The sequence below is a fragment of the Rhinopithecus roxellana genome, chromosome 15, assembly GCF_007565055.1.
Source record: "Rhinopithecus roxellana isolate Shanxi Qingling chromosome 15, ASM756505v1, whole genome shotgun sequence".
Taxonomy (NCBI): Eukaryota; Metazoa; Chordata; class Mammalia; order Primates; family Cercopithecidae; genus Rhinopithecus; species Rhinopithecus roxellana.
This window is the reverse complement of record NC_044563.1, coordinates 16,598,296-16,622,191: the sequence shown is the minus strand read 5'-3', so window position 1 is coordinate 16,622,191 and position 23,896 is coordinate 16,598,296. Positions and strand designations below refer to the sequence as shown.

At 54.5% G+C, this 23,896-nt stretch overlaps 1 protein-coding gene and 1 pseudogene across 3 annotated transcripts; one reads left to right on the top strand and one right to left on the bottom strand.

The window, feature by feature from the left end:
* Positions 1–1,614: 1,614 nt before the first annotated feature.
* On the top strand, positions 1,615–20,752 carry CHST1 (carbohydrate sulfotransferase 1). 3 transcript variants are annotated; one of them, XM_010371040.2, is made up of 4 exons: positions 1,615–2,087; positions 17,036–17,119; positions 17,550–17,647; positions 18,666–20,752. In XM_010371040.2, the coding sequence occupies exon 4, from the start codon at positions 18,708–18,710 to the stop codon at positions 19,941–19,943; it is 1,236 nt and encodes a 411-aa protein (XP_010369342.1). In that variant the 5' UTR covers positions 1,615–2,087; positions 17,036–17,119; positions 17,550–17,647; positions 18,666–18,707; the 3' UTR covers positions 19,944–20,752. The 3 variants fall into 3 exon arrangements, with proteins under 3 accessions (XP_010369342.1, XP_030774764.1, XP_030774763.1); XM_030918904.1 differs by having other exon boundaries at positions 17,040–17,119; positions 18,666–20,750; XM_030918903.1 differs by having other exon boundaries at positions 17,030–17,119; positions 18,666–20,750.
* LOC104668374 lies at positions 9,097–10,354 on the bottom strand (annotated as a pseudogene).
* Positions 20,753–23,896: the final 3,144 nt, after the last annotated feature.

The following is a 23,896-nucleotide window of genomic DNA, read 5'->3' as shown; positions in this document are numbered from 1 at the left end:
AGTTATGAGTTTGCAATTGTGACCAAGATAAATGACCATTTGGTCTAGTGGGACCCCTGGGGCAAGGGCCTTCATACCATCTACTCTGGGTGGAGAGAGGGAGACTTTCTTGAAGACCCAAGACCTCAGTCCTCCAGGGAAGTACAGCTGTCAAGTTCTCCTCTCTGGCGAGTGAGTGAATGTTTGTTTATGGCTACCCTGAATGCAACAATGTGCAATTAAGTACTTACTCCTGTGCCAGACACTGCCGCGTGCTCTACACACATTACCATCCAGTGTTCAGCTGTACGGGGTGAGGACCAGTATCTCTGTCTTCTGGATGAGGAAACTGAGCCACAGAGAGGCTGGATCACTCACACAAAGTCACCCAGCAAACACACAGCAGGTTCCTCTGACCCAGGAAACTGCTGTGCTAACCATTCTGCTGTGCTTCACTGTGTGGGATGGAGGCAGCAGCTGCTTGCCCATACATCCGGGACGAGGCTTTCCCAGAATGCCTGGAGTTTTCAACCCATCCACTGCTCTCTGGCCCCTACTCCAGGAGTGATGGAGACCTACAGTTGGGAATCTGAGATTCCGGGTGGAGATGGAAGCTGACTGTTCATCTGCTTCAGAAATAATCATTTGGTCAGAACTGAGCATCAGAGGTTCAGCCAGTCGAAGCACCTTCCCAGCCTCCAGATGAGGAAACAGGCCACTGGGGTGGGCAGCCTCAGTCATGTCAGATGTGGTGGCAGAGCTGGGATTCCTGGCCGTCCTCTCCAGTTGAGGGGCCACTGATCACATGGTACTGCTCTGCTCATGCACCCTGTTTCTCCTCCACTCCACTCTGAGAGGTTCACCAACCAGTCCCTGGTGCCTGTGCAGGCCAGGCCTGCAGAAGATGCTCAGTCAATATTTGTGCAGAGGATAGAGGACCAAGGTGCTCGGCTGGTCAGCTCTGTCCCCATCCTTCACCCATAAAAGCAGTGGTGGCTCCAGATTTCCACCCAGAAGGCCAGGGGCAGTCTGGTAGGAAGAAGGTGGGCAGGGTGGAGGAGCGGCCTAGAAGACGGTCAGCCAGCAAACCCACTCTAAAGTCCCATTAAGACACCCCCTGACCCTGCCCAAGAGGGACAACTGCAACAGGGACAAATAATTAATCCCCACACTTGAGAAGCAGAGGGGCGGGGGAGGAGGAAGGGCTAGGAGTGTGTGTCGAGGTATTGCACACAGAGGTGGCTGGCTTCAATTCTGGGTTCTGAAGTCCCTCTGTGCAGCTGGCTGGGGAAGAGGTAAAGGACAGCTGGGCCAGGGGCCAGGCTGGGGCTCCAGCCGGACTTCCGCGGCTGGGGGCGCTCGGGCGAAAGGTTTTGGCGGCCCGGCCAGCAGCGCCCTCGGGGGTAAGGGAGAGGGAGGCTACGCGGAGAGGTGCCAGAGACAGCCGGTGCCCTTGCCCGCCGGCCGCGCGAAGCCCCGGTGGTGGGCGTGGCTGCCACCGGCGGGTGGGTGGGCGCGGGCTCTGGAGCCTGGCTGCGGAGTGGGTGTACGGGGCGCTCGCGGCTGGGGCGGCGCGGGGGGCGGGAAGGCGCGCGCCGAAGGGGTGGGGAGGAGAAGGGGCGGGCGGCTCGGGGGTGGAGCCGGGACCGCAGCGCCCGCCGCTCGCTCGGCGCTGTAGCAGCCGCTGCCGCCGCTGCTCTTGGCTCGGGGACGCGGGCGGGCGCTCCGAGAGGCTCCGGCGCCTGCGGCTGCTGCTCTCCCCCGGCGCCCGGGGCTGCGGCGCTTCGGGTCCCGGCCCCTGGCCCGGCGTCTCTCGGGTCCCTGAGCCCCGGCCCCGGGTCCCGTGTCGGGCCGGGGAGAACGCATTCAGCTGCTCTGCCGCCCCGGGCTCGCGCCCCCGGGCCATGAAGAGGGGCCCGTGAGCCGCGCGCGGAGTCGGAGGAAGAAGAGGGAGGAGGGAGGCCGAGGAGGAGGGCACGGGAGGCGGAGGATGCCGCCGCCGCTGCTGCCCCCGCCGCCACCCGCGGGCCCCCGGCGACCCTGACTCCAGACCCGAGGATGGAGCCGGCGCTGGGCGCTGCAGCTGCTCCCGGCGCGCCCCCGACCAGGTATTGGCCGGGCCCCGCGGGGTCCCGGGCGGGCGGGAGCGGACACTCCGCTGCAGCAGCCGGGAGGGGCGCGGGCGCGGTGGGAGACGCCCCTCCGTTCGGGGACAGCAGCTACTGGCGATGCGCGGAGGGGTGGCGGCGGCGAGGGACGGCGGCGTGTTGGGCGCAGGAAGGGGCTGCCGAGGCTGGTGGCTGGTGAGAGCAGCGATCACCCTAGCCCTCCCTGCCCCCATTAGAGAAGGGCAGCAAACTTGAGACGCGCGGTGGTCCCCGAGGCGCTTGGCTCCCCTCAGCTGTGGAGCGCACTCGGGGGCTGCTCCGGGCTCACCACCCCACAACCCACCTGGTTAGGGTCTGCGGAGGCGCCTTGAGACCCTGAGGTCCCCGCGCCGGCACCAACTTTCCAAACCCAGCTGCACCCGGAGGCGGGGGCGCAGTTCCCTGCTTCCTGCTCCCAGCCCTGGCCCGGCCTCCGCTTGGCCCGGCCTCCGCACCCAGACCGCTGCGATGAGCTGGGCCCCTGTGGGGCCGGAGCCGCCGGATGGTGCAGAGCCCCCCACGGGAAGCCGGAACAACCTTCCCGCTCTTCTCTGGGTAGGACCGGGGGAGCAGCCCCTCCCAGGCTCCAGGGACCCAGTGCTGGCTTTCGCGGTAGCAGCCCAGAGTAGCCCTAGATGGGATGCTGGCCGTTAAAAGGCCAGGCTGCCTGAGGAAGGTGAGACCCGGGGGTTGTCCTGGGTTGGCACCTTGGCCTGATTTCAGGTGTGCCCCCTCCCCCACCTCGGGCCTGCCCTTTCGCAGGACTGCTTTCTTCTGCTCTGGGGCCGGCTTCCTCTTGGTGGACTTAAAACTGCTCCTGGGCAGGGTACTCCCTAGGTAAGGGCCACTCCTAGTGTCCAGGTGCCCGAAGATGGGCTTGGGCCATTGACAGGGAGCTGGAGGCTGGGGCAGGGGAGGTGGCTGTCCAGTCAAGGACAGAAATTCAGTCCAGCATCTTCTGGAGGGGTGGGAGGAGCTGGGGGCAGGCTCAGGTGCAGGAGTCAGGCACTCTGGCTGGGAGGAAGCTGCTTTGACAAGCACAGGGACGTCAGAGCCAAGCAGGTGGGAACCAGTGGGCCAGGTGTCTACCTTCAGAGGTTCCTCAGCCCCTTGCGGTGGGGCCCGCTGTCTCAGGCAGAGACCTTACCTGGGCAGGCAGTTCCCAGGCTCCTGTCCTCAGCAGTGGGGACACTTCCAGGCATCATGATGACCCTGTTTCTTTTTCAAAGTGCTTTCACCGTCATGACTCACACATTGCATTCACCAGGGAGGTATCAGGCTTCCAAACTATTCCATTCCCCTCCCTCCCGGGTCTTTAGGAGCTGCTGGGGAAAGGAGTGGGTGGATTTGCCCTTGGGCCTTGAACCCCTCCCTGCAGGAGGCCAGGAGCCTGGCATGACACCTTTCATTTTCCTGTTGCCAGTCCCTCATCCTGGCGGTGAGCAGCCCTAGGCCAGGCTGCTTCACGGTGGTGGGGTGGGGAGGGGAAGGGTGCCAGGGAGAGCAAGTCTTTGCTAATCATCCCCCAAACTCTGCTGGGTCTTTGAAATCATGGCTAGGTGCCACCCCCAGCCCCCTTCACTCAACACCCAGCTTCCCCATCTCAAAGCAGAAATGAATTTTCCCTAAAATCCAAATCTCCCTCTTTGCTGAGTAGTTGCAATGCTTTTGGCCAGAGGTTTCCTTCTCAACATCCAAAGTCAAGCTTCCCTCTGTCCTGGCCCCTGAGCCATCTCTGCGAGGCACAGGCCCCTGCTGGGAGAGGGATGTATCCTCCTGACCACTCTCCCCCCAACCCTTGCCGACAGGGCCCTAGCTCCTGGGCAAGAGTGGTGCTGATGGGGCTGATAGAGGGGTCGCATGGGAGGAGGAGTACCTCTGTGTTCCACTGAGTCTACAGGAGGGGCCCAAGTGCCAGGCCCTCCCTGGAGGGCCAGGTTCATGTCCTACTGGATTCCACTTTCCTACCCCTCTGTCTCCCTCCCTTGTCTGCTGTGGGTCTCTCTTTACTTTCCCAACTCCACTCTGCATTGGTGCGGGGAGGGAGCATTTTATATTCATAATCTGGTTCAGAGAAGGTCCCGAAGCCCTGAGTCACTGTATGGTTTCCATGGAAACAGACTTGTTCAGAGGACTCAGTGTAGCGGCTGTGGTGGGGGAGAAGGGAAACATATAGTAAAACCAGGCTCCACAAGTGTGGCGGGACTTGGACCAACTCCCTTTGGTGGGGACTGAGGGGTGGGCAAGGCTCTGGCCTCCCCGTCAGAGGGGCTGCCTCTCCCCACCCACTGGGGTCCCGCCATCGGATGCCTCACAGCTGTTGCTGTGACTCTTGGCAGGCTGCTGCTTCTCCCATGGACCTTCTGGCTAGGTGCCTGGCCTCATGGCTACCGCTCCCTGCCTCAGTTTCCCCCTCTGTAAATGGAGAAAGTAACACCTACCTGATAGCGTTGTTGTGAAGATCAAATGCGGTAATATATGAGACACATTTAGAATGGTGCCATAGTAAGTGTTCCAAAGCACCATTCCTAGGAATTAAGTCAGGACATTAGAAGAAACTCCCCAAGCATGTTCACCTAGATCCTTACCCTCGGTCCCAGCAGGTGGTCCTCACATCTGGCTGGGCTGGCCTCCTGCTTTGAAAGAGCCTCTCCCCAGCAGCCTCGGCACACCCCTAGCTGGGAAGCAGCCAGCCATTTCTTTCTACAGAGCATTTGTTTCAGGTTCCTGAGGGCCTGGCACAGTGTTAGGCAGTTCTGGGTTTTGTTCAGACCCTACCTGTCTAGCAGCCTTGTGGGAGTAAATCCAGATGGACAGGCAGCTTCCTGCTTCAGCCTTCCCGCTAAAGGAAGGGGTCAGCCCTGGAGCCCCTAGGGGTTGGGGCAGACAGAGAGGAGCAGAAGAGGTCCAGGTCCTAGAGATCCTAGAGAGGCTGGTTCATCTGGCTGGAGAAGCATCTATCTCCCTCTTGATCAGCCAGAGAGGGTTAGGGAGCTCTTCAGAAAGGTTACAGATCCTGCACACTCTCCTAACCCCAAGTTAGAACCTCTAGCGCCCAAGTGTTCCCAGCATACCCTGCGAGTCTGGACAGGCTTGGGGCTTCAGCCTGAGCAGCTGCTGATCAGTTGTCATCCTGCCTGCTGGGGCAGGGTGAGGAGCTCCCCCCCCCCCAGTGCCTGCCTCAGCAGCATTGAGGAGTGCAGCTAGGGGAGATCCTGAGTGCCACTGATGCCTGAGCCGGTCTGCCTTACCGGCCTTTCTCTCTCACTGCAGCCCTCCCCTCCATGGCCCTCAGGTTCCCTGCTCCATGGCAGGGCTCCCTCCTCCCCTCCTGTAAGATGGGCTTCAGCTCCAGGCCCCTTAAAGACATCCCACGCCCATCACAACCAGCTGTCAGAGCTGCAAAGCCTGCTCTTTATCTGCCGGCCCTTCTATTTCACAGATGGGAAAAGTGAGATTTCTGGGGTTTGCTTGTATGGCCAGAGCCCAAGCTAGTTGTAGCCTCTCTCAGCTACACACCAGCCCTGGGGATGCCCTTCCCTTCTTGCTGGCTCTCCAAGCAGCCCCAGCTGCTGCCCAGCACCCCCATGGATACCCCCTCCCAGCTCTCAGTTTCCTGCCAACGTTCTACCTCCCGCAGGTGTCTCTGGACCATTTTGCTCTCCTCATTGGTGTTCACAACACCTTCCAATTTAATATCCTCTGCAAATTTCATTAACGGACTGTTTACTCCCTCTCTCAGGATCATTAATGAAGATGTTAGATAAGATCTGACCCAATGCTGAGGCTTGGCAGCCCTGCCCCCACTCCCAGACTTGCGGCCCTCCAGCCCCTTCCTCTGGGCTTGCCTCCTCCACCGGGGCCCTTGGGACCTGCCCCCTCTTGCTATTATGCCTCATGACAAGTGCTTAGGGCCAAGTCTGTTTGAATTAATTTTGTAAGATTACTCGAGGCGCTGTATCAAATGCTTTGCTAAAAATCGAGATATATTACCCTGCCTGCGTTTCCTTCATCTACCCGTCTTGTAATTCTATCAAGAAAGCTATCAAGTTTGTCAGGCATGATTTGTTCTTTATAAATCCCCATGGTGCCGCATGGGGGCACAGGGTTCCCACGTTTCCTAAATGTTTAGAGATTCCCTCTTTGTGTTTGCTCCTTGATTAGAGCTGGAAGGTGGTGGGCTGGGAATTGTCAGGAATGCTGTCTCCTTCTCAGGGATGGGGAAGAAGGCGTGGCTCCTTTTCTCCCGAGCTTCTGCCAGTGTCAGTGACTTGTTTAGGACTCACTGAGTCCCTGCGGTGTGTAGGGGCCCCAAGCTTGGCACTTGGGGAGGAGGGATAGGAGAGAGCTAGGAGAGGGAGATGAAGGGGGGCTGGTGCTCTCCTTCAAGGATTCTGCAGGGCAGGTGAAACAGAGAGATGAGCCTGCTGCAGACATTCTGAAGGTATCACTGATTGAGAGATTACTGTGTGCCAGCCACTATGCTAACAGCTTTATGTGACAGATGCCATTTAAGCCCCTCTCCTGCCCTGGAAGAGGTGTGTGACCTCCCTTCACCTGGGTACCTGAGAATCACAAAGGGTTAAGGCTGCCCAGGACTCAGGTCTGGGTTTCACCCTCTGTTTATGCTGTTATGCTGTTCCTAGCCATTTATGACACACAAAAACGGTCAACAAAGCTGAATGGAGTGATATGGACATTTTAGGAGGTCAGAGTGGGGATGGAAGGGAAAGCCTTTAGGGAAAGCTTTGGAGAGATGAGGACCTCACTCGCATATGCACCTCACACACAACCCCCACAGCCTGAAATCCATTCTCCTCCTGCCGCTTCCGAGTTGCGTGAACAAATCCCTTAACCTCTCTGAGCCTCAGTCCCGAACCTGTGAAATTGATTCAGCTGTAGTTCTTACCCCTAGGCATGCAGAGAGGATCCAACGAGGTGAGGCGTGAAAGGTACATACCAAGGTGCTAGGCCGCCATTGTTTATGAGCAGCCGCCATTGTGTTCTACAATGGAGGTCCCTGTTGATGGCAGGCAGAGACACTCATCTGGTTGGCCATATGCCCAGTGGGTGGAGCTGTGGCCCCTCCTAATGCTTCTCACCCAGCAGAAGAGGGGTGACAGGGTGAGCCTCCCTGGCATCTCGGCCCAAGGGCATCCTTGGGACCAGCTGTGGGCTGGTGATAAGCTTTGGGCTTAGAGAGCAGGGAAGCCTCAACTGGGTGGACAGCCCAAACCCAATGCCCCATTCCAGACTGTTTCAGACCAGATGGTAATAAAGACATTCTTTGGTGTCTTTTTGGTGGCATAGGATTTGGGCATTCCTGGGCTCCCTGGTCATAAAACCACTCAAAGCTCCCACTGCTTGTCTAGCCCAGACCCGGAGCCACTGTGTGGGGAGCACTGTGTGTTTGGGCTTCTGCCTATCAGGTGCAGCAGTCCCATGTCCACACTCACTTGGGATCATTTTCATTCTTGTCATTCAGCCGGGGAGGGAGAACCCTCTGGGAAGCGGTGAGATGGCACACAACTATTGGTATGCCAGGGGAACCAACCAGGAATGGCCACATTGGCAGCCCCCCATCCCCACCAGCGGATGCCCCAGGGACCTGATCCTGGGGGATGGCCAGGAGGTATCAGATTCACCAATATCTGGGTCGGGGGTGAATGCTATGATTGGGATCGGCACCAATGTGTCCTGGGACCCTGGTGGCAACCTTGGCCCTGGTGCTCCCTCTCCCTCCCTCTGGCTGGGTGACGCTCTTGGTGTGGCCTGAGGGTTTTAGCTCTGTGATTAGGGCCAGGGCTTGGGATTTTTTTTTTTTTTAAACAATGAGACATATACAGCTTTACTACTCGCTTGAACCCAGTGAGCCAAGTTTGCGCCATTGCACTCCAGCCTGGGTGACAGAACGAGACTGTGTCTCCAAAAAAAAAAAAAGACTCTGAGAAATGAGTTCTGTATCAATTTAATTTGGCTTCCATTACATCTACTGAAATCAAGGCCATACTTATTAAACATGATACTATGTTAATGACTGTTCCTCTTCCCCCACCCATTTCTCCACCATCTACATGCTTTTTAGGCCATACCTCTCCCCTCTCTGGGAACTGAGGAATGGAGACACTCTCCGTCATAGACCTAAGAGGCACTTCTTGTGGTTATGTGGATGTCCAGTATAAGATACTGCAGCGACAGCAGTTTTACTCTTCAGAGCAGAGGCCTGGCATTTTGTTTCCACCTTCCTGTGCTAAGAGAGTCCAGTAATTAAGCCACATTCACTCCTTGGAAAAAACTCTGTGTTGTATCGGAACCTCACCGATGGTTCATGGGCTTCCAGCAGAATATATTCCTCCCTTTTATTTATAGAAGAGTATACAGAAATTCATTTGTACAGAAGGAGTCTCTCTATGTAATAGGCACCCTTCTACTATTGCTCACAATCAATCAAAGGTCCAGATGGCAATTATGATTTTCCACATTCCTCAGCGCTGCTCTCTCCTGAAATCACTCTGCAAATTTTGTTGACCAATTTGCAAACAAAAGAGAACGCAGTGGCCTACCCAACCTAGAAATCTATTCTGCCTAATTCCCTTAAAAACACCATTGAGAATGCAAAATAAGTCCCTTTTTTTGTTTTTTTGCAGAAGCACTACAAGAAAGCGTGTCTAAAACCACACAACTATGCACACACACACAGAGACACACGTGCTTGCACACACACAGAGTTGGGATCAAAGAATCTTATCCGATACATACTTGGGGGAGCACGGGAAAAAGCTGGCAAGAGAGGAGATGGAGAGATCTGATCAGCTAAAGATGTTGGAATGTTACAGTATGGCATGGAAGTGGTTCTTGGGCTATACAAAAAAGGGGGTGGACAGGCAGAGAGAATGATAAATCCAGGCTACTAGAGAGAGGTTCAGTGGCCATGCATGAGTTAAAGATAGTAGAGGCCAGTTTACATGGATGAAATGTTATATTATGGAGTGGTCATTTGAAGAAGGATGGACTTGCAATGGTCCAGGGGAGGAGCAATCTGCTTAGCAGGACACCTCCATGGTCTGGTGTCTGTCCAGGACATCAGGGGACTCACAGGATTCTTGAGTTCCATCTGATTGACTGCTGGTGACAGACCGGCTGAAGGGACTTTCTCCAGAGCCGAGGCTACTCGAGGTTGAGTGGGTTCGTGATCGGGCGAGCCGAGTCATGCTGGCAGATGGTATGTAGCCCATTCCCTGCAAAAAGTACCTGAAGGCCTCGGTGAGCTTCCCAGGCTGAACTACCTAGGGCAGTCCCCCACAGTCTGCCATCTTTAGCAAAGTTGTATTTACAGGGTTCAGACGGGAATTGCATTCGACCACAGCCTCAACTGCAGGCGAATTGTCCCCTACCACCAGTAAAGTAGAACACTTTAATTTTTTTGATTTATCATTTTGGCCCAGTGTGGGTCTCTTGATCTCCAGGTCTCTGCAGCCATTGTAGGAATTCAAGAAGAGCTGCAGGTTGTCTTGGTTGATGTCTTCGGCAATATGCATTCTGTAGGCTTGGATCAGGTCCAGGTTGGCCTGTAACTCTTCCGGCCCAAAGTGATGAGCCAAAATAATGTCCACAACATTGGTTGTCAGGCCAGAGAGTTTGGAAGCTGCCCAGTCAATCCAGCCTTTTGCGCAAGGGTCAACATTAATGAGCACAAGGCCTTCCACAAGCTCTGGATGGTTGAGTGCAAATCTGCTGAGGATGTAAGCTCCAGCTCCAACTCCAATACCAGTGATGCTTTTCAGGCTTAGGTGCGTAAGAACAGGAGGCAGCATTTCGGCCAGCTCATCCATTGTGGGGTACTGATACCCTGTTGGGAAAGAGGGTGCACCTTCCTGCTGGCCTCGGGCATCCACATGACAGACTGCAAAATGCTGGGTGATCTCGTGCATATCCTTAAAGTTAAAGAATGCATTGAAACAGGATTTATGGTTGAGGCCAATGTCATGATACGTTAGTATAACTGGTCTGTTTCCTTTGGGTAAACCTCTTATAGTGACGTGGACCACACCATGAGTTGTTTCTATGTCATGTTCCTGACAGTCAAAGTCCTGGAAGTTTTGTGTACCATTCTTATCATTTAGAAGTGGTTTGATCTCTGTGAGCGGAACATCCTGAAGTTCATCCATGAGGTCAGATGACGAGAGTAGAGGAGTCGCAAGAATAAATTGGTAACTCTGAGGCGCGGGCACCCGCCGTGAGTGCGGCGGCGGCGGCGGCGGCGGTGGCCAGGGCTTGGGATTCTTTAGAGCCAAGTCTGAATCCTAGCACCACCACAGGCTAGAGGTGCATGCTTGAACAAGTTCCCACACTTGCTAAGCCTCACTGCTCCTCGTCTGTGAAAGGTGGCAGTGGCACCTGGCCTGTGGGATGCATCCCCTGATGGAAGCCAGGTCTGTGATCATCTCTGAGTATCCGCGTCTGCAGCCTCCTCCATCCCATGTGACAGTCTCAAGGCTCAGGATCCTATTGATTCTCCACCCACAGTCCTCGTCCCCACGGGGCCAGCCAGGCCTAATGGCCTAATATGCAGGTGGCCCAGGCTGGAGACTCCTGGATCCAGAGACAGGCGGGCCCCTCTCCCAGCCTGGCCGGCAGCAGCTGCCTGAGTTCCAGCTCCTGTTGATGTTTCCCCTCCTTGAAGCTGGGAGGATGGGCCGGAGCCCCGTGTCCAGGGGGTGGGGCCTCGGTACTATTCCAACTCTGGCTGTGGCTTCTTGGTGGGGCGGAGGACAGGAAACCGGGGCTTTTCCGCCCAGTGTCGGGGCTGTAGAGTCCCGCCTACCACAGGCCAGGCTGTACCAGGACTGGCCTGAGACAGGGAACCGGGACCTTCTGACTCATCCCTCCCCCAGAGGAGCTGGGCACACTGGGGCCTTGTGTCGTGGCCAGGAGGTCAGCCACTCTCCCCACTGCTGGGGAAAACTTTCCCCTCAGGTTGGGTTTGGGACCACCCCCCTCCCACTCCCACCCTCCACGGCAGGATGTGAGGTGCCTTCCTTACCCCAGGCAAGGTCTCTGCAGCCACAAGTCAGGGTCTCCAACTACGCAGGCTGCTGGCACTTCAGTGGAGCAGGCTGTGGCATCTGTTTTAACTTTTAAAAACATTTCCAGGCCAGTGGTGCCTCTTTGTGCATTTAGTAGTCCATAAAAATCATGGTCATGGCCCTTAATAAGCATTTGCTCTGTGCCTACCACTGTGTTAAGCTGTGGGCACCCATCGGCCTTCTGTCTCACTGCCCAAATATTAGATTCTGTGACCATTTCTCCCATTTCCTACATAAGGACAAGTGAGGCCTATAGAGGTTAAGTGCCTTGTGCAATGCAAATCCAGGCCTCTGTGGCCCCACAGCTGGGGTGCCTAAACACCCCCCAGACTGCTTCCCCGAATGCCTGTGGGCACCTTCTCCAGGAGGCTTGAGACATCCATGGGTATCATGTGGACATTCGAGTGCTCTGTCCTGGAGACACCGGCTCTCATAGGAGGCAGCTGGGCATCCCTGCTGATAGTGAAAAATCGGTAGACCCATCGCTCTCCAGGTGCTTGTCTTGGAAACCATGACTGTGAGAGCTTGTCCCCACTGGAGGTGCCCAAAAGATGTAGTGGTTCTGCCTGTGGGGCCCAGGGACTCTAGGGATTGTTTGCAAGTACCATGTTTGCGGTGGTCCAGGTTCTGGAGAGAGGGTCCATAGACCTCACAGGGTTTCAAGTTGAGGTGGGCATGACCCCAAAGAGAAGGGGTCCACTGGGCTGACCTAGACCACAGAGGCTGAGTCTGGATCCCAGCAGCTCACCCTCCTAGAAGATTGCACTGGTTGGATTGTGTGTTGGCATACTGCCCACATGGAAGGATGCTCTAGGACACTGTCCCATGAAACTCATCTTTGGATTTCTTAGGTACAAAGTCTTGAGGACGGGTTCATGGTGGCATACGCACAGGGCTCTGTAAGAGCTCCCTCGGGAGAAATCTTGCACTGAATTCAGTGTCAGGAATAGCTGGATATCTCTTGAGTGGATGCTTTTTAATCTTTATCTCATGGGTCCTGTGAAACAAGTAAATGAAATATTTCCCTTTTCCTACTGGCTGCCAGGAAGCTCTGACTTAGCTCAGTAGCCCACACATGGTGTGACTCTTGTACACTGACTTGGCCTCTGGTTCTTTCAGACTCTTATACTCTTGTTTTCCCCTTGCCTTGCCTCATTTTCATCACCTCGTTTTCCTTAGAGAAAAACACCTTGCTGTTTTATGTGTTTTAGTCTTAACTAAACAAACATTTATGGTGGATCAGTGCTGGCTACGTCAGAGCCAGGGAGTAAGCATTTCCTCTCTGCAGTCTCCATCCTAGAGGCCTGTTTGCCAGCTCCTCCCTCCCTGCCCCATTCCCTTATACCTTGCTCCAGTTCTTGGGACCCCAGAGCCTTGGGGCCCCATTCATCACGGCTCCTGAGTTTGTCCGGAAAGACGATGTTTAGGTTCTTCCTCCACCCTCACTGTGTTGCTTCTTTATCCCCCAAGGCTTCACAGTAGTTTTTCAGGGATAAATGTCTGGGGGAAGAGTCATTTCCCCAACCCAGGGCTCAGCTGCTCCTGTAGCCCCAGGCCCCCTCTGAAATCCAGCTTCCGTTCAGCTCTGGCCCTGTGTCTCAGCAGTCCCCAGCTGCCTACTGTCCTTAGTGGCCCACCTGAGCAGACAAAGCCCATTTCTGGTGGAAAAGCAGTGCCTTTGACCCTGGTACCTTGGAAATGGGGGTGGGGAGAGCTGGCTGGCAGTGCCCGGGGGGAGGGTGGGAGGCACAGTGAGATGCCAGGGCTGATTTTCAGTACCACACCCTGTCATCAATCACTCCTCTACTTCCTACATGGAGTGGCTTCACTGTGTCTCCTTGACACAGTGTAGACGGTGTCTCCTCCTACCTCAGTCTCCTTGAGGCCCCCTCCATCTGGGGCATCTCCTGTTACTAGTTCAGTGCAAACTCTTTCAGTGATTGTTTATGCATATATGCAAATATACATGTCCACCTCCTTAAACAAATCTGAAATGGTGGTGTACTATTACACATGTGTTTTCTGGCTCTAGCTTTTGAAACTTATATATGCTGAGTGACTGTTTCTATCAGTATATTCATGTCTGAGGAGGCTTCTCTGATACAGTCAGTTGGAAAGACAGTCCCCTGGACATGCTAATAAGGAAGAGGTTAAGCTTCTGGGAAAGGGTGGGGTGTCCATGCGTGGGCTTTCAGAGGTTTGGGAAACTTCTAAATTGTGTGTGTAAAATTGTGGGCACTAGTGGCATTTCTAAGGGGAGAGATTGTGGTTCGAAGGGTCTGTGGCCCAGAACAGGTGAACCAAGACCTCAGCCCTGGGTTTCATGGGATTTCTCTACAGCAGAATGTGGGGCTAACTTGGCAGAGGGCAGCACCGCTAGGTTCTAAGGCCCCCACTCCCTGGGTCTGCCACGGATCAGGCTGAGGTGAGGGACAGAGATGCCCAGCCCTAGAATCTTCCTGGGAGAAGACTGGGTTTTTCCCATTCCCAATGGAGGGTCCCCCTGTCTGCTGTCTGAGAATGAAGTCTGGGGCCTTTCTGGGATTATAGAGAACACCAGGGTTAGAGCCGGGAGGCCCTTCAGTCATCACTGGATCTATGGTGTAACCCAGGCACAGAGAGACCAGGGGGTGAGTTCAAGGTCACCCAGCCAGGGAAAGGCAGAGGCTGTGTGGGCCAATCCTGCCTGTGACATTCAGGTCTGTACTCCTTCCCTGACAGAGCACCATGAGATGAGCAGGAGAGGCCCTTGGGAGGAGGCGAGGCTGCCTGTTGCTGCTGGGCTCTGCCGATGCGGCTGAGGTGGGGGTGCACAGAGCAGAGGCCGCAGCCTGAGTGGGCGTGCCATCCTCACACCTCACTGCATCTTGCAACATCACCTCCTGCTGGCTGCATCCTCATATCAGGTTGTAGCCAACAGCCCCAGAATTCTGAATACAGCAGAGGTGACAGGACTATGAGGCGGCACCGCAGGATGTGGTCACTAGAGGGCAGCAGGAAAGCCACTGCGGTGGCTCAGCAGGAAGAAGTTCCCAGGCCAGGAGAGGAGCTGCAGGAAGAAGGGGCGGTGGGTAGAACCAGACCCCGTGGGCTGCAGGATCATTTGTTCTAGGCCCTTTCCTGAGATGGAAAGCAAAGCAGACATTTACTGATGACGATATTAATTGACATTTAGTGAGTGCTTACCCTGCGTCAGGCACTGTACTCACTAATTAGTCCTCACAACAGCCTTGTTATAATTATCCCCATTTTTGCATGTGTGAACACAGAGGCCCAGAGAGATGAAGAAAGCTAGCCAAGATCTCTCAGCCAGTAAGTGGCTGAGCTGGGATCAGTAGGGCTGGTGTCAAAGGCTGGATCGTGTCTGTATGCCTGGCATTGACTAAATGCTTTAAGACCTTCAATTCTTACCAGCACTACTGTAGATATGCCCACCTTATGGATGGGGAAACTGAGGCTCAGGGTCAGCTGGTGAATCACCCAGGCCCACACACCTGCTGAGTGACAGATCCAGGAGGCATGTTTTAGGGTGTGAGCTGTTACTGTGAATTACAGTTCTCCAGCATAGAGCTGTTCGCTGCTCCCAGTCTGTGCCCTCATCTCAAGTTGGCTGATAATGAAATCTGAGCTTTCTATGGGGACTAAAGGTTCACCAACTTGCCTGCTTTCTAACAGAGACCAGGATCCTGGTCTCCTGTATCCAAGGTTTGCTTGGATTTTTACTAAGCAGAGGTAGAGGGAGGGCAGACCAGAGGTTGCTAGAAGCCTAGGGGATGGGCTCTGGGGGTCACGGTTTGGCTTGGAGGGTGAGGGCATTGAGGAGTCTTTTGCAGTGGCTAAGGCTCCCTTGGGAACAACAGGACCTGGCCCCGGGGCCTCTGGTTTCCAGGGCAGATGCCTTTAGCATACCAAGGACACTTGGCCAGCCCCAGGCCCAGCTCTGCCAGGTTGAGAGAGTGGGGGCATTTCCAGGAGGGCTGGACTTCCCCCATCTTCTCATTCCCATGCCCAGGCTTTGCCCTCCCCGGGGGTACAAGGGAATGGCCTGTGGCTGGGCCTTCAAACGCATTCCCCTCCTCGGTGTCCAGGCCGCACCTTATGAGGCCGAGTCTCGCTGTCTTAGGGATTTATAACATCCAGCTGCTTCAGTGACTTCTGATTTATTAGCAAAGCAGCAGCTTCCAGTCCTGGCCTTAAGTTTCTCTGGGTGGAGGAAGAGTTGGGGGAAGAAACTCAAATGGCCCCCTCCCTAGCAAGATGGCAAGATGTTCCTCTTTAAATAAAACCCTAGGGTGAATTCTGCTTTTGGAATTGGAACCCCAGAATTAAGTGAAGACGCCTTAAGGATTCAGTTTCCTGTCTTGATGAGGACCAAGGAGGGTGGAATATGAGTGGAATTAGGGAAAAGGATTTGAATGCGGACTTCCTAGCACATTGCCTCGGCTGGAATCCTGGCTCCTTATTAGGGGTGTGAGCTTGGGGAAGTTATCTAACCTTGAGGGGCCTCAGCTTCCTTATCTGTAAAATGGGATTGTGACAGTATCAACTTCATAGAACTGGCATGAGGGTGCGATGAGCTGATGGCTGTGAAAGAAGCATGTGCCTGGGAGGAACATTGTGAATGCCCAGCAAGTGCTTGCCTTCCTTGGTATTATTTGACCCATAGCATCTAGAACAGTGCCCAGCACATACAGGAGTTCTGATAGATGTCTGTGAATAAATACAAAGGAAGTGCATCCAAATGAAATGATGCTGCAGCCAAAGAACAGACTCCTAAATAACTTAAAAATACGACCTGGCACGATTATTGATGACATTCCCTGCCTGTTTGTTGAAAGCCATTCACATTTGCCTTGGGGCACTTGGGCAGAGCAGGCCTGCACTTGCAGGGGAGTTGGGTGTAAAGTAGGGGGGTCTTTCTCCCCGGGTACCTGGCCCAGCCCCCTGATGGAGGCCAGCATCCTCTGCCACTATGGGATGAGGTTGGGGGGGTGGGATGCAGTGTGGTTGGGATTGCGGTTTTTCTCTGATCACGTTGAGAAATTCCTAAGAATCTAAACTGTGCCCCTTTCCCTCTTGCCTGCCACTTGGTGATCTGGCACTGATTCCTAAAGAAGTGAAATTTCATATTTAAAACAGGACTTGATTTCTCCATCTGAACAGTGGGAGTGAGGACCCTGACCTCCGAGAGTGCTTATGGGGAATAACACGGTGCTAGAAGTTGGGTGAGCTGAGCCAGGCAGCACTGCGGGTTTGGGAAATGAGGATCCACTCACCCACTCCCAAAGGACTCATGCCACATAGTGGGGTGTGGGAAGAATCTTCACAAAGCACTTGAGTTCACCCATCAGCTGTGAACCAACAGATCCACAGGACCAGACAGCAAAGGGAGGAACATGCTCTAAGCCTCAGAAGCATCTGCCTGCCCAGTCCCCATCATGCTGATTCACAAATGGGCTGGGGCCAGTAATGGAATGCATGTTTGAAGGCCAAATACGTTTAAGCTGGAGGAACAGGAAGCCAAATCTCCTTAGAGGGAAAGAGCTGGACTCTGGGGAACCTACCAGATGAGGTTTAAAGCAGGCCTGAGAGCTCAGGCAGGTTCCTCTACCTCTGTGCCTCGGCTTTCTCGCCTGTGAAGTGGGCAGATACTGACTTCTATATTTGGTTCTTGCTAGAAGGACACGAGCTGATACAGGGAAGGGGCTTGGCACAATAGATGCTAACTGAGATAATGTGATGATCTTGGTGTTTTAATTCAGACTCTGTGAGTTGCATCAAGGTCAGGAATGCTCCCTGGTCCACTTTTGCTCTGAGTTTCAGGTAGCTGGTGTCACTTCGGTGTGGTTGGAAGAAGACTCTCTCCCCAGCTGCGTTGGAGGTGCCCTTTCGACCTGGAGGCCTGGGGTGAGCCCCCCTGCCCTTGCTGACTTCTGCTAACCCGCTTCCTGGGGGAATCGCTGCACAAGTTGAATTTTAAAGGGTTAGGATTGTTTCATGGATTTAAAATGCAGAACCTTGCCAGCCTCCCTGCCTGCTGGGTTCTGGTGTGAGCAGAGGGACTGCGGTTTATTAGGAGGATGTGGTGGGGTGGGCAAGGAAGGTAAAGGAGTGGGATACAGTCCAGGACTCAGAGGGCCACACTCAGGGGATCAGAGATGGCACTGGGTTGTTTGGGGCGCTGAGTCAGGGATGGATCTGGAGAGCAGGCAGAGCCCTTATTGCCTGGCCTTTGGGGCAGACTGTGGGGCACAGGACACAGAAGAGAAGGAGTGGGGAGGAGGCACTGAGACCCCAGCTCCACCTTCTGAGCCCTTCCCCTCCCTGTCTCTTGCAGTCTGCTGGCCACAGGGCTGCCGCACTGGCTGGGACTGCCAGCTGGACCTGGAGACGCTGGTGGCTGTGGACTCCCCAGCTTGGAGCAGCCCCTCTTTGGTAAGTGGTTGAGCCCTACTGCATTCTCCCTGGGGGCAGCCCCAGTCCCCACTCAGATCTGGTAGCTGAGCCAGCCTCCAGAGAGGGTGCCTGCAGGATGCTCAGGTGGGCTCCTGACCCTGGACTCTAAGCAGCCCCATTTGCTCTTTCTGCTTCTCCATGGTCCCTCCCCAGCCCCCCTTCTGTGGGCAGAGGGGGCACAGGAGGTAAGAGTAGAGGCCCCTGACTCCCTGAGATCTTCTTTGCAGGCCAGTTCACTCTGTGTCCGTGGGCGTTATGTGACCTCCATGGCCTGGACCCTTGTCCCTAGAGACTAGGAGCAGACCCTGGGTGCTGGGAAGGGTTGCCTCTCAGCAGACCCTGGGCACCTGTCTCTGCTCCAGAGACTCTTAGAGACTCCATGAGCCCCAGACGTCCACATCTGTAGTAAGTGGTCACCTGCATCCATGAGTTGGAGGGGGCTTGACACAGTTGTCCACCTTCCCTGGCCGTGCTGGCAGCTCACCGACCATGGTCTGCAGGGGTCCTTCATGCTCAGGGGATTGGGGTCAGATGGAGGCACCTGATAGGGGCTCTTCTTCCCCCTAGGGATGGGCAGAGGACAGAGGAAAGAGGACCACCTGGAGAACTGGGCGCCAGCTCGTGGGGGCGGGAAACGCTGGCAGGCGGGAGGGGCAGGGTTTGAGGCAGGCCCTGGTCATTCCCTCAGTGTGGGAGTAGGGAAAGTCAGGCTCTTGCCCTGTGAGGCCCCTCTAAGAAACTCAGAGCTCAGGATAGGAGGCTTCCACAGCTGTCTGCAGTGGGTGCAAGGAATATTTGTTCAGCTCCCCAAAGCTCCCAGGAGTCCCCCAGAGAACGGTAGTCTAGTGTAGAAGCCGCTTAGGTCTTCAGGGTGTGTGGTGAGCACTGGACAGGGAGCCCGGCGTTTCCCTGGGTCCCCTGGAGACCAGCTCTTCCAAGGGACAAGCCAGTGCCCCCACCGTGGAGGCACCTGACCACTGGCTGCCTTTGCCCACAGACCTCGCCCCGTGGAGAAACAGCCCCATGAAGGTGCCCAGCCATGCAATGTTCCTGGAAGGCCGTCCTCCTCCTTGCCCTGGCCTCCATTGCCATCCAGTACACGGCCATCCGCACCTTCACCGCCAAGTCCTTTCACACCTGCCCCGGGCTGGCGGAGGCCGGGCTGGCCGAGCGACTGTGCGAGGAGAGCCCCACCTTCGCCTACAACCTTTCCCGCAAGACCCACATCCTCATCCTGGCCACTACGCGCAGCGGCTCCTCCTTCGTGGGCCAGCTCTTCAACCAGCACCTGGACGTCTTCTACCTGTTTGAGCCCCTCTACCACGTCCAGAACACACTCATCCCCCGCTTCACCCAGGGCAAGAGCCCGGCCGACCGGCGGGTCATGCTGGGCGCCAGCCGAGACCTCCTGCGGAGCCTCTATGACTGCGACCTCTACTTCCTGGAGAACTACATCAAGCCGCCGCCGGTCAACCACACCACCGACAGGATCTTTCGCCGTGGGGCCAGCCGGGTCCTCTGCTCCCGGCCTGTGTGCGACCCTCCGGGGCCAGCCGACCTGGTCCTGGAGGAGGGGGACTGCGTGCGCAAGTGCGGGCTACTCAACCTGACGGTGGCTGCAGAGGCGTGCCGCGAGCGCAGCCACGTGGCCATCAAGACGGTGCGCGTGCCCGAGGTGAACGACCTGCGCGCCCTGGTGGAAGACCCGCGGTTAAACCTCAAGGTCATCCAGCTGGTCCGAGATCCCCGCGGCATTCTGGCTTCGCGCAGCGAGACCTTCCGGGACACGTACCGGCTCTGGCGGCTCTGGTACGGCACGGGGAGGAAACCCTACAACCTGGACGTGACGCAGCTGACCACGGTGTGCGAGGACTTCTCCAACTCCGTGTCCACCGGCCTCATGCGGCCCCCGTGGCTCAAGGGCAAGTACATGTTGGTGCGCTACGAGGACCTGGCCCGGAATCCCATGAAGAAGACCGAGGAGATCTACGGGTTCCTGGGCATCCCGCTGGACAGCCACGTGGCCCGCTGGATCCAGAACAACACGCGGGGCGACCCCACCCTGGGCAAGCACAAATACGGCACCGTGCGAAACTCGGCGGCCACGGCCGAGAAGTGGCGCTTCCGCCTCTCCTACGACATCGTGTCCTTTGCCCAGAACGCCTGCCAGCAGGTGCTGGCCCAGCTGGGCTACAAGATCGCCGCCTCGGAGGAGGAGCTGAAGAACCCCTCGGTCAGCCTGGTGGAGGAGCGGGACTTCCGCCCCTTCTCGTGACCCGGGCGGCGCGGGTGGGGGCGGGAGGCGCACGGTGTAGGTTTTGATAAAATGGACCGTTTTTAACTGTTGCCTTATTTCCCCCTCCCTCTCCCACCTCATCTTCGTGTCCCTCCTTCCCTCAGCTCACCCCACTCCCTTCTGCCCCTTTTTGTCTCTGAAATTTGCACTACGTCTTGGACGGGAATCACTGGGGCAGAGGGCGCGTGAAGTGGGGTCTCGCCCCCACCCCACCCCATTCAGACACACGGATATTGGGTCTCTGTGCGGACGGTGACAATGTTTACAAGCACCACACTTACACATCCACACACGCACACGGGCACCCGCGAGGTGACTTCTCAAGCTTTTGAAAGGGTGAGTGGTCGGGTATCTAGTTTTTGCACTGTCTTACTATTCAACGTAAGAGGATACAAACAAGAGGACCACTTGTCTCTAATTTATGAATGGTGTCCATCCTTTCCCCATCCCTGCTTCCTGCCCCTGACACCCACTTTCCCCCTTAGAGCAGCGAAACTGCCCCCTCCTGCCCGCCCTTGCCTGTCGGTGAGGCAGGTTTTTACTGTGAGGTGAACGTGGACCTGTTTCTGTTTCCAGTCTGTGGTGATGCTGTCTGTCTGTCTGAGTCTCGTGGCCGCCCCTGGACCAGTGATGACTGATGAATCTTATGAGCTTCTGATTGATCTCGGGGTCCATCTGTGATATTTCTTTGTGCCAAAAAGAAAAAAAAAAAAAGAGTGGATCAGTTTGCTAAATGAACATTGAAATGCTTTATGTGTGTTTTCTGTAAATAAAAGAGTGCAATAATCTCTGTGTGTGATTGTGGGACCTTCTGAATGGGTACCAGAGGGCCTAAGTGGGGTCTGGGTGTTCCTGGCTTTGGGGAGGACAGCGAGAAAGAAGTGGAGGTGGGAACTGAATGACAAGTCTGCCTTTCAGAACTCTTGTCACCCTCAACACTGAGTTTAGTTTAGGATTTTTTTTTTTTTTTTTTTTTTTTCAGACAGAGTCTCACTCTCTCTCCCACGCTGGAGTGCAATGGCTCCATCTCCGCTCAGTGCAACCTCCGTTTCCCAGGTTCAAGCAATCCTTCCGCCTCAAACTCCCGAGTGACTGGGACTACAGGCACACACTGCCACGCCTGGCATGCCTGGCTAATTTTTTTTTTTTTTTTTTTTTTTTGCATTTTAGTAGAGACGGGGTTTCACCGTGTTGTCCAGGCTGGTTGCGAACTCCTGAGCTCAGGCATTCCTCCTGCCTCGGCTTCCCAAAGTGCTGGGATTACAGGCTTGAGTCACTGCCTCCTGGCCGTGTTTTTTTTTTCCTTCAGTCAGTTGAGACCAGGTAACTTATAGCCAGGGATAATGTTCAAAGTCTTTAACAAGTGGTATGGCTTGCTGAATCAGAGTAGCTGGAGGTAAGAATGACATCCTGGGATCCCTTCTTGTGCTAAATGTTACCCATTTAGTTGGTGGGTCTGGGTCTACAATAGCCAAGGAGGGGGAAACTTCAAGGGGTGGGGTGCCTCAGGGCAGTGGCTGCTGACCCACAGGCCTGGAAGTATTTGACTTTGAATAACGGTACAGGTTTACTGGTGTCTACGCTGGCAGAGAATCTGCTGTGCTTACTCCCCTTCCCTTCCCTACCTATCTAGCAGGTTCCTCCAGGCAGCTTCCCCAGCTCTTATTCCAAGAAAATAACCTGTCCCTGGGGTGGCTACAGGTCACAGCTTTGTTGTTCTGGGACAGTGGAGTGTCTGGTGATTAGGCAGCCCCAGGGGTCTTAGCCAATTGGAAGAAGGGCTTCCTGAGGAAACTCAGTCCTGGGCTATTTTACATGTGTCAGGAGGATGTAGACAGTTCAATAGCTCTAGCAAATGCCTTAACTAATAGTGGCTTAATCGAGATAGGTGATTTTCTTTTATAAAAAATTGTATTGGGGTAAAATAATAGAATATAAAATTTACCATGTTAACCTTTTTAAGGTGTGCCATTCATTAAATACATTCATAACGTGTGCCATCATCCAGATCTGTAATTCTGTTCATTTTGTAAAACTGAAACTCTGGACCCATTAAACAAAAACTCCTCACCTACCCACCCACCTCCAGTGCCCAGAAACCACCATTCTGCTTTCTGTCTCTAGGAATTTGACTACTCTAGTACCTCATGTAAGTGGAACCATACAGTATTTGTCCTGTTAAGACTGGGTCATTTCACTTAGTGTAATGTCCTCAAGGTTCATCCATGTTGTAGCGTATGTCAAAATCTCTTTTTCTTTTTAAGGCTGAATAATATTCCACTGTATGGACATACCGTATTTTGCTTATCCATTCATCCCTAGATGAACACTTGGTTGTTTCCATGTCTTAGCTACTGTCAATACTGCTGCTGTGAACATGAGTGTACAACTATTGAGACCCTGCTTTCCATTCTTTGGGCATATCTCCAGAAATAGAATTGCTGGATCATGTGGCAGTTTTATTTTCAATGATTTGAGGAACTGCCATACTATTTTCCACAGTAGCTGAATGATTTTACATTCCCACCAACACTGCTCAAGGGTTTCAATTTTTTCCACAGCATCACCAATTCTTATTATTTTCTTTCTTTTTTTGAAAGTTAGCCATGCTCATGGGTGTGAGGTGGTTAGATAGCCTATTTTCTTTCACTCTCATTTAAAAGGCATAGGCTGTTCAGGTCTGGTATGGTGGCTTCCAGGTCATGTGCCCAGATTTCAGGGTCCTGGCTCTTTCTATGTTGTTGCTCCATCTTTCTAAGGTATTGCCCTTGGCTATATGGTCCTAGAAGGCTTGCCAGGCAGCAGGAAGGAGAAAAACAGGAAAGGACGGTACACCTCTGCCACGTATGAGAACAACCTCAAAATTATAAACATCGCTTTCATTCATGTCTGATTGGCTACAGCCTGGCCACTTGGCCGTACTTAGCTGCAATGGAGGTTGGGAAATGTAGTCTTTTATCTGGATGGCCATAACTGTTAAGGTGGCTGATGAGTCCAAAGCTGATCTCCCTGAGATTCAGTTTCTCTTCTGCGCAAGAGAGGCAGGCTAATTTACACCACCATTCTTTAAGACCAGTAAGCTGACTTGGAAAAGCCTCTGTCAGGACTGGTGGGCAGGTCCTGGGGCTCTTCTCGGCCTGTGATCCATAGGAGCTGCTTCTCCAGGCTGCAGTGAGGAAGTTGACTCATCCGTTGGCTTCATGGCATCAGTGCCCAGGTGGTCCTCGCTCAGTGCCCCTGGCTGGCTGTTTCAGCACCCAGGGAAAGCCTGCTCCAAAGGCCACAGCTGGCTGATTCTTCCCCTGTTACGGTAAGTGTTGCCGAGGCACTTGTCTTCACCTCTGACTGCCCTGTGGTGGATTGTCCCTGAGCCAGAGACTTCTCTCCTCTGGGTGGGTGGCTTCAGGTTGGAAGTGGGAGACACTGGAGATCTTGGCCTCGCTGGAGAGAAACCCTCCCTCAACTGCCATGACAGAAGACTTTAACAAGGCTGGCTGGAGCTTTTGGAGGAAAGCCCTGTTTCGTGATGGGTTCATTCATTCATTCATTTATTCATTCAAGTATGTGTAGGCACTGGAATTATGGGCATTCCTTCAAGAAACGCAGTCTAGTGGAAGGCAAACAGGCAAAAAGATAGGGAGAGCCTGGGTGAAGTGTTCTGCCCACACGGGCAGGGCTGGGCCTCATACCAACTTGGTCCTGGAAAACACAAGGCCACTGTAATGAGGCACATGTTGGTTTGCTAGGCCTCATGGTCTCATTCTACCTGTCTTTGAGCTTAGAGAAATCAGGGAGATCTTCCCTAAGGAGGTGGTGCCTGAGTTGATTCCTGGGGATGTAGGAGCTGGCCCTATGGAGAAGCTGAGGAAGAAGCGGTGCAAAGGCACAGAGTAGGGAAGGCCTGGGGCATTGGTAGCTGCACAGGCTTCAGG